The sequence below is a fragment of the Mastomys coucha genome, unplaced genomic scaffold (genome assembly GCF_008632895.1).
Source record: "Mastomys coucha isolate ucsf_1 unplaced genomic scaffold, UCSF_Mcou_1 pScaffold21, whole genome shotgun sequence".
NCBI classification, from domain to species: Eukaryota; Metazoa; Chordata; class Mammalia; order Rodentia; family Muridae; genus Mastomys; species Mastomys coucha.
This window is the reverse complement of record NW_022196904.1, coordinates 109,510,499-109,526,486: the sequence shown is the minus strand read 5'-3', so window position 1 is coordinate 109,526,486 and position 15,988 is coordinate 109,510,499. Positions and strand designations below refer to the sequence as shown.

The window sequence follows — 15,988 nt, the reverse complement described above, 5'->3', positions numbered from 1 at the left end:
AAGAAAAAAAAAAAAGGAAAATTGTACATACACTATGTTTGAACCATAATGAGGGAGAGGTTGAGGCTTATTGGAGACGGTAATGGAAGCACCAGGGCCAGAAAGTGTCATAAAGAGAATGTTGTCTAATATTGACAGTGATATTGCAGGTGAGTGGTAGGCTTCATTATTGAAGAAAATAGTGAGCACTGTTTTGTTTCCCTCAACTTTAATAGAAAGTGCAATAATGCAGAAGGTACGACAATCTTTATTTTCTAATATGTAATCATTCATATCACCTAGAATAAAAAAAGAAGATGTCAGTGAGTCAACATGTAGTATATTACTGAGAACCTACATTAGAAAGAATGGATTTTAAAAAGTTATGGGGTTTATTTTTCTACTTACCATTTTGTTTTCCAAATTCTGGCAATGGATGTTTTTCTTCAATAATTTTACTCCATCATTAATCTTACAATGATCTCACTGTATAATTTATAACCTGATCGTATATTAAGAATATATTTTTTGAGACAGGCTTTCTCTATGTATCCCTGGCTATCCTGAAACTTTCTATGTAGAGTAGGCTGGTCTCAAACTCACAGATATCTACCTGCTTCTCCCAAGTGCTGGAGTTAAAGATATACAGCATCATGACTAGTTTAAGATATAATTTTCTTAACTGTCAAGAATAAGTATAGTTTGTTATTTTAAAGAGTTGCTTTGGCTATTCCTTTTGACTTGCACTTCTGTATTAATTTTAGAATTGTCCTATAACTACTAGAGGTCTGGCTACAGCCACGTTGGGTGTAAGCTGCTGGCCTGTGTTTACTTCTCTCCCTTGGGGTACCTAGGCCCCTTGTGCACCATGCTGGACTGGAGAAAGAGAAAAACGTTTAGCCAGTTTCAGGAAGGATCTTGGTCAGTGGTGAGTACATTGGGCAAAGAACACACATCTAGGAACAGCTTCAGAGAACTAGCTCTGTTTAATGGGGGGCATATTTATGCCCTTGGGTAGGTGGCCATGGTCTCTGGGACAATGTTTGTTTGGCTGTGTACAATTGTTGGAAGATGCTTTATATGCATACTCAGGGCCTTTAGGGTCTAAGAGTGGGGGTGGGGTATACACCTTATGTATCCATAGTATGGATGTAGTTCAAACAAAGAGTGAAGCCTGATAACTGTCAGGGTAGTAAATTCTTACTAGGGTTGATGGTGGGGCAACTGGCTTCATGGCATCAGGTTAGGAGAGGGGAGAGAGCCAGGCTCCTGTCCTCATCTGAGGTATCTAGGCTAAAGTTCTAGACTTTCCTCTGTAATCCCGGGCCATTATAATCCCTCATTGGAGGATAATCCACAACCATTAATTTTTAAACCAGCACAATTAAGTGTAGTCTTAACCCCTCATCAAGGAAACGTCTCTTTGCAATGGCTGAAGAGTGCTACAGAAAACCATCGCCAATCAAAATGCAGAGCTGTGGAGCCTAGTACTAATGGATATATCTGCAAAACACTCCCACACCTAGACTTGTAGAACAGTGCAGAGGATGAGGTGGAAAGATTGTATGGCCTAGAGGAACAGAGAGTTTGCTGTGAGACTGTGTGTCCTAGAAATAGCAGAAGCTATACCCATAAAACCTTAACAATGTGACTGCCCAAACATAAGCTGAACGAGGATGAAGCTGAAGTGGATGAGCAAAAGCCCACAGCGCCTCAGCTCTGCATGGAGAACCACAGGCAACTGAGTAAAGCTCAGAGGTGGTCCTCTCCAGGGAAGGGGACACCAGTTGTTTGTCCACTGCCAAATGGTCAGCCATGAAAACATGACACAAGAACATTATATAGACTGAGTAGATTATATTTAGAAATTCATGTAAATATGTGAGTGTATGCATGCATGTGTGTGTGTGTGTGTGTGTGTGTGTGTGTGTGTGTGTTTGTGTGTAAAATAACAGTGAGTCAAAATAGAGGCCATGAATTTTAAGGAGAGTGGGGTAGGATACATGGGAGGATTTGGCAAAGGAAAGGAAGGGAGAAATACAGTTACATTATAACCTTAAAAAAAGATATAACAGAAATGTATTGTTTGATATAGCACAGATAATCTGATTTCAAACAAGCAATCTATTTTGGTTGCCCTGCCTTCTGTGCTAATCAAGTAACTTTATCTATCCTATTCTTTGTGATGGACCCACTTCTTGTGTACCTGGTACTATATACAGTATCCTAGCTCTAAACCAGCTTTAGTTCCTAGGCCTAAAACATCTCTGCATGTGGTGGCCATGAAAGCTCTGCAGCCATCTCAGCCACTTTTGTCAATCCTCTCTTTTCTTGATGTAAACACATAGTTGAAGCTGGAATAGCTGTTATATGGAATACCACCAGCCCAGCAGCCTTTCTTGATGTCATATTTTGAGACAAGAGTCACATTTGCCATATATTTTAAATAAATTGTCCAAACATACTGGTTAGTTGTACAGAACATTTTCTCAAATTTTACTTTCAAAGTATGGATATAGTGAGAATTTTCTCTTTACATCTTTCCTTTTTGCTTAATATTTCATCCGTCATTTTATTTAGTTCCCTTTGGTGGTAAGGACAAACCAAAGCATAATTATAATACTTTGTTTAGGAATCTCCCTGGCTAAATATCTTCATCATTTACACAAAGTAGCAGAATACAATTAAATCAAGTTATTTGCTTCTGTGTTTTTATGTTTTAGAATTTATTTTACTTTTAAATATAATGTATATGGTTTGTTTTTGTTTTTTTTTTTTTTGCCTGCATGAATTTCTGTGTTGTTCTTGCATGCATGGTGACTACAGAGGTTTGAAGAAGGCATTGGATCTCCTAGAATTTAGGTTACAGGTATTTGTGAGCCACCAAGTGGGTGCTGGGAATATAACCTATGTTCTCTGGAGGAGCACCCAGTGTTATTAATCACACAGCCATCTCTCTTCCCCCTATTTGCCTTTTCCTTTAATTTAATAACATGCTCTTCATTACTGTTTGATATCTAATCAGAGCATCCTTAATGCTCATATTATCTTCAGGATAATCTAGTCTGAAGGTAAAATTTTCCTTATAGCTTTCTTCTTTTTTGTACTTATCAGAATCATCTTTAGTATTTTCCCAAAGCATTTTCAAAACTAGATCTCTTTCTACCATGTATTTTCAAAGTCTACAAGCCTCTTGTTCCATTATTCAAGAGCCAGTTCCACACTTTTGGATATATGCTATATAGCACTCACTTCCTGGTACCAATAAATGTATCTTTATTTTCTCAGGCTTCCATAGGGAGTCTCACAGATTAGATGACTGAAGCAACGGACGTTTATTTTTCAGTTGAAGCCCAGAAGTCTGAGCTTAGTTCTGGGAGGTTTAGTTTCTCTTGATGCTTTTGCCTTATATTTCGGTAGCAGTATTGTCTGAGTCTTCACATGGCCTTACCTTTCTGCATGCATGTTTACATCTACCTTCTCGAATTTTAAATTATGTTTGTCTATGTATGTCTATGCCAGGTGTGTACCCGCAGTGGCCAGAAGGTGGCATCTGATCCTCTGGAGACAGCTGAGAGTAACCCTTGTATCAGTTAACCCCTTGATATAGGGGTTACAAAGAACTTGGGTCCTCTGGAAGAACAGCAAGAGCTCTTAACAGCTGCACCATCTCTCCAGTTCCCACTTTCTTCTTTGTATAAGAATAACAGTCACAGAATTGGGTTCTCTGTTGGTTTAAATTTAATTCGAATTTCAAATTAATTAAATTAATTTAAATTTAATTAGAATTTCAAAATCTTAGCAACAAATATAGTAAACAAGACACTTGTAGTTGGGAATTTAACATTGTGAGGGGGCACAATTCAGTCCATAACTTCTTTCCTTTTTATGTTAAAAATTGGATATTTATGATATCTATTTTTAACAATTTATACAGACTAATTACTCTGTTACTGTTCTTTCTTTTTCTTTAAAAATGTTTCTCCTCATTTGTTTAGTAACCTATGCAGATCAATTCTTGTAAATACTATATTCCTACATTCTATATAGTGTATAGATTTCTCTGTTAGACTTAATAAATAACACTGTATTTATTTTTATACCTGGCTTCTACTGGTTTGGTCAGCCATGTGTCTGTTATCCTTTTTGACAGCTTCAAGGCTATTAGTGGATTTTGTTGAGTTCTGCTAAGCCAGTGGGAGTGGGTAAAGGGGGTAACCCTAAGCTATAGTGCTATAGACCTTATTCTTCCAGAGGTCCCACAATTTTCTTTAAATAGTATTCTAAAATGCTCGACTTTAAAAAATTGTTTACTCAAAGTTCAAATTCATCATAGGCTAGGTTTTATACTTTTCAACATAGCACAGATATTGAACAGGCTAGCTAAGCTCATTGTTTTTAGCATTAATAATACAGAGAACATATTGACTTTTGGTTCTTCCTAAGGGTATATGTTGAGCAAATCAATTGAACAAAAACAATTACTTACATCATCTTCAGAAATTACTTATGAAGTCAATTAACTCTTCAGCCATTGGTTTACAGAATGACTAATTTAAAAAAGGATAGCCTTCATGAGGAACTAACGACCCATCCTGTGAGAGCTCTGGAAGATAACTGTAGTCTTTCAATGAGAATAAATCTTCAAATGCTAAATTGCACAGCAGCACCATATTTTCATCTTTCCCATCCCCATGAAGGGTGATGAAATTAGCAGAGACACCTTCAGCCAAAAAAGTCTCCACCAATTATTAACTTGTGGACAGTTGTGTCTAAGTGTATATTTTGCTTTTGATTTAGCTACCACTATGATACTGGTAACTAGTGGGATGGGAAAGAAACAAGTAGTTAAATATCATAATTATATCAATTGCAAAAGGTAAGTAGGTCTTTATAGAGTAGTAGTTGATTCTTTTTGTAAACAAATGAATCTTACCTTTTATTTTTCTTAAGCTTTGATTCTTTGACTTTAGAAAAATCTTCAAGTTTTTTGTGAGATTCAGAGCCAAATCAGACTTCCCTGAAATTGAGTAAGGTACAATGGTTCTACCATAGTGACTCAGATTCAGTTCCCTTTCAGGTATATCATTATTATCTAATTGCAGAGCTAATAAGAGATACGTAGTGACAACCAAAACTACTACTATCTGTAGCAGCATGAACTTCCAGTTGCGGCTAATGAATAGTGCTCTTTTTATAAACATGGAATAAAATTGCTGGCGGTAAAGTGGAACCTGTAAAGAGAAAAGAAAAATAGCATTTTGATAATTAGAGATTCAAGAAGGATATTCATGATTAAATTCATTCATCATGTTTTAAAATCTATGATGTAAAATATGTTCATAAAATGTAATACAAATAAATTTTGGTTGACCCCAATAAAAACAAAGTAAATAATTTATTTGTGTACTATTAATTTAAAGCATTAAGACTTGGCTTCTGACTATGGTAAAACTCTTAAGATCATTTTTTGTATGGGGAAGGGCAGTGCTAGGATCAAACTCTTACAAAGGGGCAAGCACTTGATCACTGAGTTATGCCCCAATCCCAGGATTCTCTTTATTAAGACATTAAGAATTTTTTTAATTAAAAAATGGAAGGGCCAGGCAGTGGTGGCGCATGCCTTTACTTTCAGCACTTGGGAGGCAGGGACAGGCCGATCTCCGAGTTCGAGGCCAGCCTGGTCTACAGAGTGTATTCCAGGACAGCCAGGGATACACAGAGAAACCCTTTCTCAAAAACAAAAAACAAAAGAAAACAAAAAAAACCAACTGAAAAATGGGAAATCAGGCCAGGTGTAGTAGTACATGCCTTTAATCCCAGCACTTGTAAAGCAAAAGCAAGCAGGCATCTCTTAGTTTGAGGCCAGCCTGGTTTATACAGAGAGCTCCTGGCCATCCAAGACTACACAGTGAGACCCTGTTTCAAAACAAAACAAACAAAACAAACATATGTTGGAAATTTTTGTGTTTTTATTTACCATATAACTTTTTTCCTTCACTTTGAACACTCCTCATAAAATGATTATATTTTGCCAGGTACACATAATGTTATTCAGAGAGGAATTACTTGAACAACAAATGCCTTCTGAACATGCTAGTTATAATTCTTTGGTTATAACTGAACAAAGGTAGAGTGTCTAATGAGAACTTTAGAAAAGGGATTCTGAGAAATAATGGTAAGAGGAGCAGCTGGGATTTTTTATCTACAGCTCATATCTCTCAGATCAAGTCCCACAAATTAATCATTTCTAGCTGGATAAATTGGAGGCATCTTTTAAGTTTAGACATTAAAAAATATGATATACCAAAGGAAAAATGCTATCAGTTTGACAGTAGAATGGGACATGGAAGAAGTTGGTGAAAGAGAATTTGCTAGGGGCTAGAAAGAGGAAAGAGAAGGGGAAACTGACATAACTATATTTTAAATGAAATATAAAAATTACAAAATGTAATATGCTTACCCCAGTGTTAAATTTAACAGTAGCAATTTCACTCAAATAGGGAAAATTTGGTTTGTTATAATTTCTGGGCATATTCACATTCCGCTGCTCATCTTCTCTCATCTTTTTGTATGTCAAGTAATATGGTTGGGTAGACTGAATATTCTTCTGAGGAACTGCCAACTTATTGACCCTAAACATACATAGATACATAAAAGAACACAAAGTATTTCCTTTTGATCATAGTCTGAAATTACTTTGCTTTAAGAATATGAAGCCAGCCTATAAAATAAAATAATATAGAGTATTGCTATTGTTCTTGGCTGCCTCTCAGAACTTGAATGTAAGACCTTAGAGCTAAGGACACCATATAAATCCAATTTCACAGGATTTAGAAAATTGAGCTGGAAGTGACCTGGAAGACTCCTACCAAGGACTAGCTCTCACAGTAATAGAAGAAGCTATTCAAGATGCCAAGGGGAAAAAAGGAATCAATAATCCTATGCAGCTGTAAAAGCCTCCAAAACATAATGATCATCTTGGCCAGATATCCCCAAGGATACAATAGTGGCACTTATATCTTGAGGGTAACCAACAACTGTCTAATTGGACTTAAGTCTGCTTGATAGGAGAGAATTCATGCCTTGTGCTAAAAACCAGCCAACTACTTAAAGAGAACTCACTATAGCCACTTTTCCATATCATGATTCCCAACTACATTCTATATACCTATCCTTATAACCACAGATAATTGTAGTTCTCAACCTCATCAATAAAGATTTTTTCATCAGATAAAGACCATTACAGACATGTACAACTGGTTGAAATGAAGAGAAAAAATTGTGGAATGCCCAACCTCAGTTGATACATCTATGGAACACAACTGCTACATCTAAGTCTCAGGGAACAGCACAGAAGATGAGGTGGAAAAGCTGTAAGAGACAGAGGAACAGGATATCTGCTGTGTGACAGTGTCTTCTATATATGACAGGGAGTTGTATTCATGAAACCTTAATATTTATGGCTACCTAAACAAGTCCTGCATAATGAGTACACCAGTTGATATGTCTTTGTGGATTTGAGAAATCTCACAAAGCCCCACTTTTTTTTTTTTTTTTTTTTTTTTTTTGAGACAGGGTTTCTCTGTATAGCCCTGGTTGTCCTGGAACTCACTCTGTAGACCAGGCTGGCCTCAAACTCAGAAATCTGCCTGCCTCTGCCTCCCAAGTGCTGGGATTAAAGTTGTGTGCCACCACTGCCTGGTTACAAAGCCCCACTCTTAAAGAGCTATATTCAGTCAATGGCTGATAAAAGAGGGAGAATACTACATGCAGGAATGAGCCCCCTGATAGGTTATCCAATTCTGAATGGTCATCTCTAACATATACACATATGAGAAACACTAGGTGGACTCAGTAGGGTGTGTGTCCGTGTGTATGTATGTATGTATGTATGTATGTATGTATGTATGTATGTAAATTTGAGAGCAGGAAAGGGAGGAGTTGAAGGAGAGAGAATATGGCTGGAAATGATGTAAATATAGTATTCACTCATGAAATTCTGAAAAGAAAATAAAACAAAAATAAGACATGTATTAAGACTCACTGCTCCCATGAAGACACCATATCCTGACCCATCCTAGAACATCCGCTGCACTCACAGTAGCTGGTAAGAACCTCCCCTGCCCCTGAAGTCCCAGAGCTGCTGCTGCTGGGAATCTTTGTGGTCTTGGGATGCATCACCTGCCAAACTCCTTGCCCTCCTAATACCATTCCCCTTTTGCCCTTTCCACCCAGTCCTTTCTGCTGGGGCAGGCTCCTAGTTGGTCTGCTCAGGTGAAGATACAATATCCTGACCCATCCTAGAGGATCCACTGCAGTCAAAGCAGTTGAGGATCTGCTCAACTCAGAGCAGTTGAGGATCCACTGCACTCAGAGCAGTTGACATCACAACTTGAAGGCATGCAGGGCAACTGACCTGACAGACTGAATGCCTCCCTGGAGTTCTGCTGTATACAGGGAAACAGAAACCATAGTCGGTAGGCAACCCTCATTTTCACATAGGACAACAGCTTGACTGCCCCACTGAAGACCCAATAGTCCGAAGGCCTCCCAGGAGATCTACTGCAGCTAGGGCAACAGATCAGCAGCTTCTCTGTCCCTGTGAAGAGCCCCTAGTTGGAAGGCTCCACAAGTGGTCTGCTACAGCCAGGGTCGCAGGCCTACTGGGAGACCTGAAGCAACCCAGAGACAAAAGAGCCAGACTTCAGACAGACCCACTCAGACCAATAAACACCAAGGATATCCAGATGGTGAGAGGCAAGCACAAGATCATAAGCAAGAGAAGCCAATATACATGGGCAACATCAGAACCCAATTCTCCCACCACAGCAATCCCTGAATACACCAATACATCTGAAAATCAGTAATCTATCCTAAAATCCTATCTCATGAAGATAATAGAGTTCTTTAAGGAGGATATCAATAACTCACTGAAAGAAATACAGGAAAACATAGGTAAACAGGTGAAGGAATTGAATAAGGCGATCCAAGACCTAAAAGTGGAAGTAGGAATAATAAAGAAAACACAAATGGAGGTCAACCTGAAAATGGAAAACATAGTAAAGAGGTCAGGAATTACAGACATAAGTATCACCAACAGAATGCAAGAGATAGAAGAGAGAATCTCAGGTGTAGAAGATACAGTAGAAGAGATTGACACAACTGTCAAAGAAAATTCAAAACATAAACTCCTAACCCACAGCATCCAGGAAATTCAGGACACATTGAAAAGACCAAAATCTAAGAACAATTGGAATAGAGGAGAATGAAGATTCCCAGCTCAAAGGACCTGAAAATGTCTTCAACAAAATCATAGAAGAAAACTTCCCCAACCTAAAGAGAGAGATGGCCATAAAGGTACAAGAAGCCTATAGAACATCAAATAAATGGGACCAGAAAAGAAAATCCTCTTGTCACATAATAATCAAAACAGTAAATGCACAGAACAAAGAAAGAACAGTTTCAAGGAGAAAGGACCAAGTAACATACAAAGGTAGACCTATCAGAATTACACCAGACTTCTCAAGAGAGACTATGAAAGCCATAGAGTCTAGTCAGAGGTCATGCAGACTCTAAGAGAACAGAAATGCCAACCCAGGCTACTATACCCAGAAAAACTCTCAACATAGATGGAGAAACCACAATATTCCAGAACAAAACCAACTTCAAACAGTATCTATCTACCAATACAGCCCTACAGAGGATCCTAGAAGGAAAACTCCAACACAAAGAAGGTACTTGCACCAAAGAAAGGGCAAAATATTAAGCATCTCACAACAAAATCAAAAGAAGAGGACTACAAGCACATAAAGTCACCTACAAAAACAAACATATCAGGAACCAACAGTCATCTCTCTTTAATATCTCTCAATATTAATGGACTCAACTCACCTATAAAAAGATATAAGTTAACAAACTGGATATGCAAACAAGATCCAACATTTTGCTGCATATAAGAAACACACCTCAATAACAAAGACAACTACTATCTCAGAGTAAATGGAAGGAAAAAGGTCTTCTAAACAAATGGTCCCAAGAAACAAGCTGGAGTTGCCATGCTAATATCCAATAAAATAGAATTTCAACCAAAAGATTTCAAGTGTGATGAGGAAAGGCATTTTATATTCATGAAGGGGAAAAAACCACCAAGAGAAAGTCTCAATTCTGAACATTTATACCCCAAATGCAAGAGTACCCACATTCATAAAAGAAATTTACTAAAGTTCAAAACATACATTGAACTCCATACAATAATAGTGGGAGACTTCAATACCTGACTCTCACCAATGAACAGGTCTTTGAAACAGAAACTAAACAGAGACACAGTGAAACTAATAGAGGTCATGAACCAAATGGATTTAACAGATATCTACAGAATATTTCACGGTAAAACAAAAGAATACATCTTCTTCTCAGCACCTCATGGTACCTTCTCCAAAACTGACCATATAATTGGGCACAAAACAACCCTCAACTGATATAAGAAGATTGAAATAATCCCATGCATCCTATCAGATCACCATGGCCTAAGGCTGGTCTTCAACAACAGCAAAAACAACAGAAAGCCCACATACACATAGAAACTTAATAACTCTCTACTCAATGATAACTTAGTCAGGGAAGAAAAAAAGAAAGAAATTAAAGACTTCCTGGAATTTAGTGAAAATGTTGACACATCATACCAAAACTTATGGGAAACAATGAAAGCAGTGCTAAGAGGAAAATTCATAGCACTAAGTACCCTGGTAAAGAAACTGGGAAGATCTTTCACTAACAACTTAACAGCACATCTGAGAGCTCTAGAACAAAAAGAAGCAAACTTACCCAAGTGGAGTAGAAGGTAGGAAATAGTAAAACTCAGGGCCGAAATCAAGCAAATAGAAACAAAGAGAACAGTATAAAGAATCAACAAAACCAAAAGCTGGTTCTTTGAGAGAATCAACAAGATAGATAAACCCCTAGCCAAACAAACTAAAGGCCCAGAGGCAGTATCCAAATTAACAAAATCAGAAATGAAAAGGGAGACATAACAGAATGGAGGAAATTAAAAAAAGAATATCAGATCTTACTATAAAAGCATATATCGAACAAAACTGGGAAACCTAGATGAAATGGATGTGTTTCTAGACAGATACCACATACCAAAGTTAAATCAAGAGCAGGTAAACTATCTAAACAGGCTCATATTGCACCAGGAAATAGAAAAAGTCATTAAAACCTCCCAACCCAAAAAAAAGCCCAGGGCCAGATGGATTTAGTGCAGAATTCTACAAGATCTTCAAAGAAGACCTGATACCAATATTCCTCAAACTATTCCATAAAATAGATGCATAAGGAATACTACCTAACTCATTCTATGAAGCCACAATTACTCTAATATCTAAACTACACAAGGACTCAACCAAAAAGGAGAACTTCAGACCAATCTTATTTATAAATATTGATGCAAAAATACTCAATAAAATTCTTGCAAACCGAATCCAAGAACACATCAAAACCATCATTCACCTTGATCAAGTAGATTTCATCCAAGGGATGCAAGGTTGGTTCAATATATGAAAATCCATTAACCTAATCCACTATATAAACAAACTCAAGAAAAATAATCACATGATCATCTCCTTAGATGCAGAAAAAGCATTTGGCAGAATACAACAACCTGTAAAAAGTATTGGAGAGATCAGGAATTCAAGGCCCATACCTAAACATAATAAAAGCAATTTACTGCAAACCAACAGCCAATATCAAATTAAATGGAGACATACTTGAAGCAATCTCACTAAAATTGGGGGGGAAGTCAAGGATGCCCACTCTCCCCATATCTATTCAATATAGTACTCAAAGTGCTAGCTAGAACAATAAGACAACAGAAAGATATCAAGGGGATACAAACTGGCAAAGAAAAAATAAAGGTATCATTATTTGTAGATGATATGATAGTATATATAAGCAACCACAGAAATTCTACCATATACCTTTTCTAGCTGATAAACAACTTCAGCAAAGTGTCTAGATATAAAATTAACTCAAATAAATCAGTAGCCTTCCTTTATGTAAAAGATAAACAGGCTGAGAAAGAAATTAGGGAAACAACTCCCTTCACAATAGCCACGAATAATATAAAATATCTTGGGGTAACTCTAACCAAACAAGTGAAAGACCTTTATGACAATAACTTCAAGTCTCTCAAGAAAGAAATCAGAAAAGATCTCAGAAAATGGAGAGATCTCCCATGCTCATGTATTGGCAGAATTAATATAGTAAAAATGGCCATCCTACCAAAGGCAATCTATAGATTCAATGCACTCCCCATCAAAATCCCAACACAATTCTTCAAAGACATGGAAAGAGCAATTCTCAAATTCATCTGGAAAGGCAAAAAGCCCAGAATAGTGAAAACAATTCTTAACAATAAAAGAACTTCTGCGGGCATCACCATCCTTGACCTCAAGCTGTACTACAGAGCAAGTGATAAAAACTGCATGGTATTGGTACAGTGACAGAAATGTTGACCAGTGGAATAGAATTGAAGACCCAAAAATAAAACCACATACTTATGGATACTTGATCTTTGACAAAGAAGCCAAAAATGTACAATGGAAAAAGAAAGCATCTTCAATAAATGGTGCTGATCTACCTGGCAATCTGTGTGTAGAAAAATGAAAATAGATCCACATTTGTCACCTTGCTCAAGTCCAAGTGGATCAAGGACCTCAACATAAAACCAGATACACTGAATCTAATAGAAGAGAAAGTGGGAAAGAGCCTTGAACTCATTGGCACAAGGGGAAACTTCCTAAACAGAACTCTAATGGCTCACGCTCTAAGATCAACAATTGATAAATGGGACTTCATGAAACTGGAAAGCTTCTGTAAGGACATTATCAATAGGACAAATAGGCAACCTGCATTTTGGGAAAAAATCTTCACTAATTCAACATCCGATAGAGGGCTAATATCCAAAATATATAAAGCACTCAAGAAGCTAACCACCAAAAAACCCAAACAACCCAGTCAAAAAATGGGGTATAGAACTAAACCAAGAATTCACAACAGAGGAATCTCAAATAGCTGAGAAGCACCTAAAGAAATGTTCAAAGTCCTTAGTGATCAGAGAACTGCAAATCAAAATGACCCTGAGATTTTACCTGACACCAATCAGAATGGCTAAGATCAAAAACTCAGGTGACAACACATATTGGAGAGGATGTGGAGAAAGAAGAACACTCCTCCATTGCTGATGGGGCTGCAAACTGGTACAACCACTCTGGAAATCTCCCTGGAGGTTCCTCAGAAGATTGGAAATAGATCTACCTGAAGACCTAGCTATACCACTCTTGGGAATATACCCAAGTGATGCCCTACCATGCCACAGGGGCACATGTTCCACTATGTTCATAGCAGCCTTATTTGTGATAGCCAGAAGCTGGAAACAACCCAGATGTCCCACAACAGAAGAATAGATACAGAAAGTGTGCTTCATTTACACAATGGAATACTATTCAGCTATTAAGAATGAGGACATCCTGAGTTTTGCAGGCAAATGGATGGAACTAGAAAATATCATCCTGAGTGAGGTAACTCAGACCCCAAAGGACAAGCATGATATGTACTCACTAATAAGTGGTTATTAGCAAAAAAAAAAAATACAGAATACCCAAGTTACAGTTCACAGAACTCAAAAAGGTGAACTGAAGGACCCAAGTGAGGACACCTCAACCTCACTATGGAGGGAGAAGAAAGCAATCACAAGCGGGGATGAATGGAGTGATCGGGGAGGGAAAGTAGTAGGGAAGTTGGGGGGGGGGAGGGGAACCTGACCTGGTATTAGGTGAAGGAAAAGGACTGAAAGCTTGAGAGCCAGCAGAAAGAATGGAAACAGACAACCCCAGGAGGTAGGTGGTTGGGGGTACCCTCCAAAATGCACCAGAGACCCGGGAGGTGAGAGACTCTCAGGACTCGAAGGGAGGGACCTTAGATGAAATGCCCAACAGTAGGGAGAGGGAACTTATTGAGCCCAACTCCATCAGGAAGACAGGACATCAAATGAGGGAGGGGGTTACCGTCCCACAGTCAAAACTCTTGATCCATAACTGTTCCTATCTGAAAGAATTACATGGATGGGAATGGAGAGGAGCCTGAGGAAAAGAAGGTCCAGCAACAGGCCCAAAGTGGAATTCAGCTCAAGGGGAGGCCCCAAGACTTGACATTATTACTGAGGCTATGGAGCACTCACAAAAAGGGACCTAGCATGACTGCACTCTGGAAGACCCAACAAGCAGCTGAAAGAGTCAGATGCAGATATTTGCACCCAACCAGTGGACAGAAGCTGTTGAACTGTGGCTGAATTAAGGGAAAGCTGGAAGAAGCTGAAGAGGCTGACCCTGTAGGAGGACAAGCAGTCTCAATTAATCTGGACACGCAAAAACTCTCAGACACTGGACCACCAAACAGGCAGCATACAGCAGCTGATATGAGGCCCCCAGCACATATACAGCAGAGGACTACCGGGTCTGTGTTCAGTCAGAGATGATGCATCTGCCCTCAAGAGACTGGAGGCCCCAGGGAGTTTAGAGATCAGGTGGGTTGGGGGATGGGGGTGGGTACATCTTTGTGGAGACAAGCGGGTGGAGAGGAGATATGGGATGTAGAACAGTCAGAGGTTGGACGGGGGCAGGGAATACAATCTGGAGTGTAAAATAAATAAAGAAATAAAAAGATTCAAGTTTAACATTTTTATATTGCAGCTGAATATACATGGAAATATATTGTTGTAAAATAGCATACTTGAAAATGTAGTGACACTTTATTTCAGCTGCAAAATAGTGAGTTTTTTTCTTAAATTAACATAGGAGTTTAGGTGTAGAAATTTTTTCCAGGTTATCATAACTCACTTAACGAAAACCTCTTCCATTGTAGTGATTGAAGCTCCAAAGCTGGCAATGCCTAGTGCTTTTTGTTTTATTTCCAACTCTGAAAACAAAGTTTCAAATCTGTGAAAAAAGAAGGAAGAAGGAAGAGTGGGTTTGGGGTCTGGTTGAATTATACACTCTTCATTTTATTTCTCAGTGATGGAATACAATGTAAAGGCTTCAGTTTTCTCCATTTAGTATTTTAAACTGTTTTCTTTCCTATTATCTTTTCCCTTTTTAAAATTCTTGGGACTGGGGATGGAAGTCAGTGGAAAAGTATTTTCCCAGTGTGCACAGGCCTTGAATTCTATCTCTAGCATTGCAAAGAAAAGGAAGGAAATTCTTTTTTAAAAGAATAGCTAGGACATTTCAGAAGACTTTTATGTTAAATATAAGGAGTTGGTACATCACAATGGAGGATGACAAGTATAACATTAAAGTCATTAAAAATTATATGACATATCATAAGTTTACACATATTTCCCCAATATATCTCATGGAGAAAAGCAGACCTTTTTTTTTTTTTTTGACAAAATGCACAGCTTCAATCTAATAATGAAGCAATAAAATCCAGACATTATTGAATCTACTTTACAAAAAAACCAAAAAAACCTGCATCAAAAAAAATGTGAAAGTTATAAGGACAAATGAGATAACATATGATATGTGACACATATTTTTTTATTAGATATTTTCTTTATTTACATGTAAATTTCTCCCTTCCCAGTTTCCCCTCTAAAAAACAAAGAAACAAACAAAAACAACAAAAACAAACCCCAGCTGCCTCCCCACTCCCCATGCCTGCCACCCCACCCTCTCCTGCTTATAGGCCCTGGCATTCCCCGACACTAGGGCACAGAACCTTCACAGGGCTGAGGTCCTCTCCTCCCATTGATGATCGAATTTGCAATCCTCCACTATACACATGCTGCCAGAGCAATCAGTCCCACTGTGTGCACTCCTTGGTTGGTGGTTGAGACTCTGGGAGCTCTAGTTAGTTCATACTGTTGTTCGTCCTAAGGGGCAGCAAACCCCTCAGCTCCATTGATCCTTTCTCTAACTCCTTCACTGGGGACCCTGTGCTCAGTTCAATA

At 38.2% G+C, this 15,988-nt stretch overlaps 1 protein-coding gene across 6 annotated transcripts in view; it reads right to left on the bottom strand.

Annotated features, from left to right (window-relative positions):
* The window catches only part of LOC116102882 (ATP-binding cassette sub-family A member 3-like), a 139,290-nt gene that overhangs the window by 30,827 nt on the left and 92,475 nt on the right, over positions 1-15,988 (bottom strand). For 5 of the 6 annotated variants that reach the window (XM_031388115.1, XM_031388118.1, XM_031388116.1 and 2 more), the window contains 4 exons: positions 14,877-14,975; positions 6,443-6,614; positions 4,916-5,213; positions 32-278 (listed from right to left, as the gene is read on the bottom strand). In XM_031388115.1, the coding sequence (XP_031243975.1) occupies positions 32-278; positions 4,916-5,213; positions 6,443-6,614; positions 14,877-14,975 (816 nt within the window). The remainder of the gene's footprint in view (positions 1-31; positions 279-4,915; positions 5,214-6,442; positions 6,615-14,876; positions 14,976-15,988) is intronic. The other variant, XM_031388117.1, reaches the window with a different exon arrangement.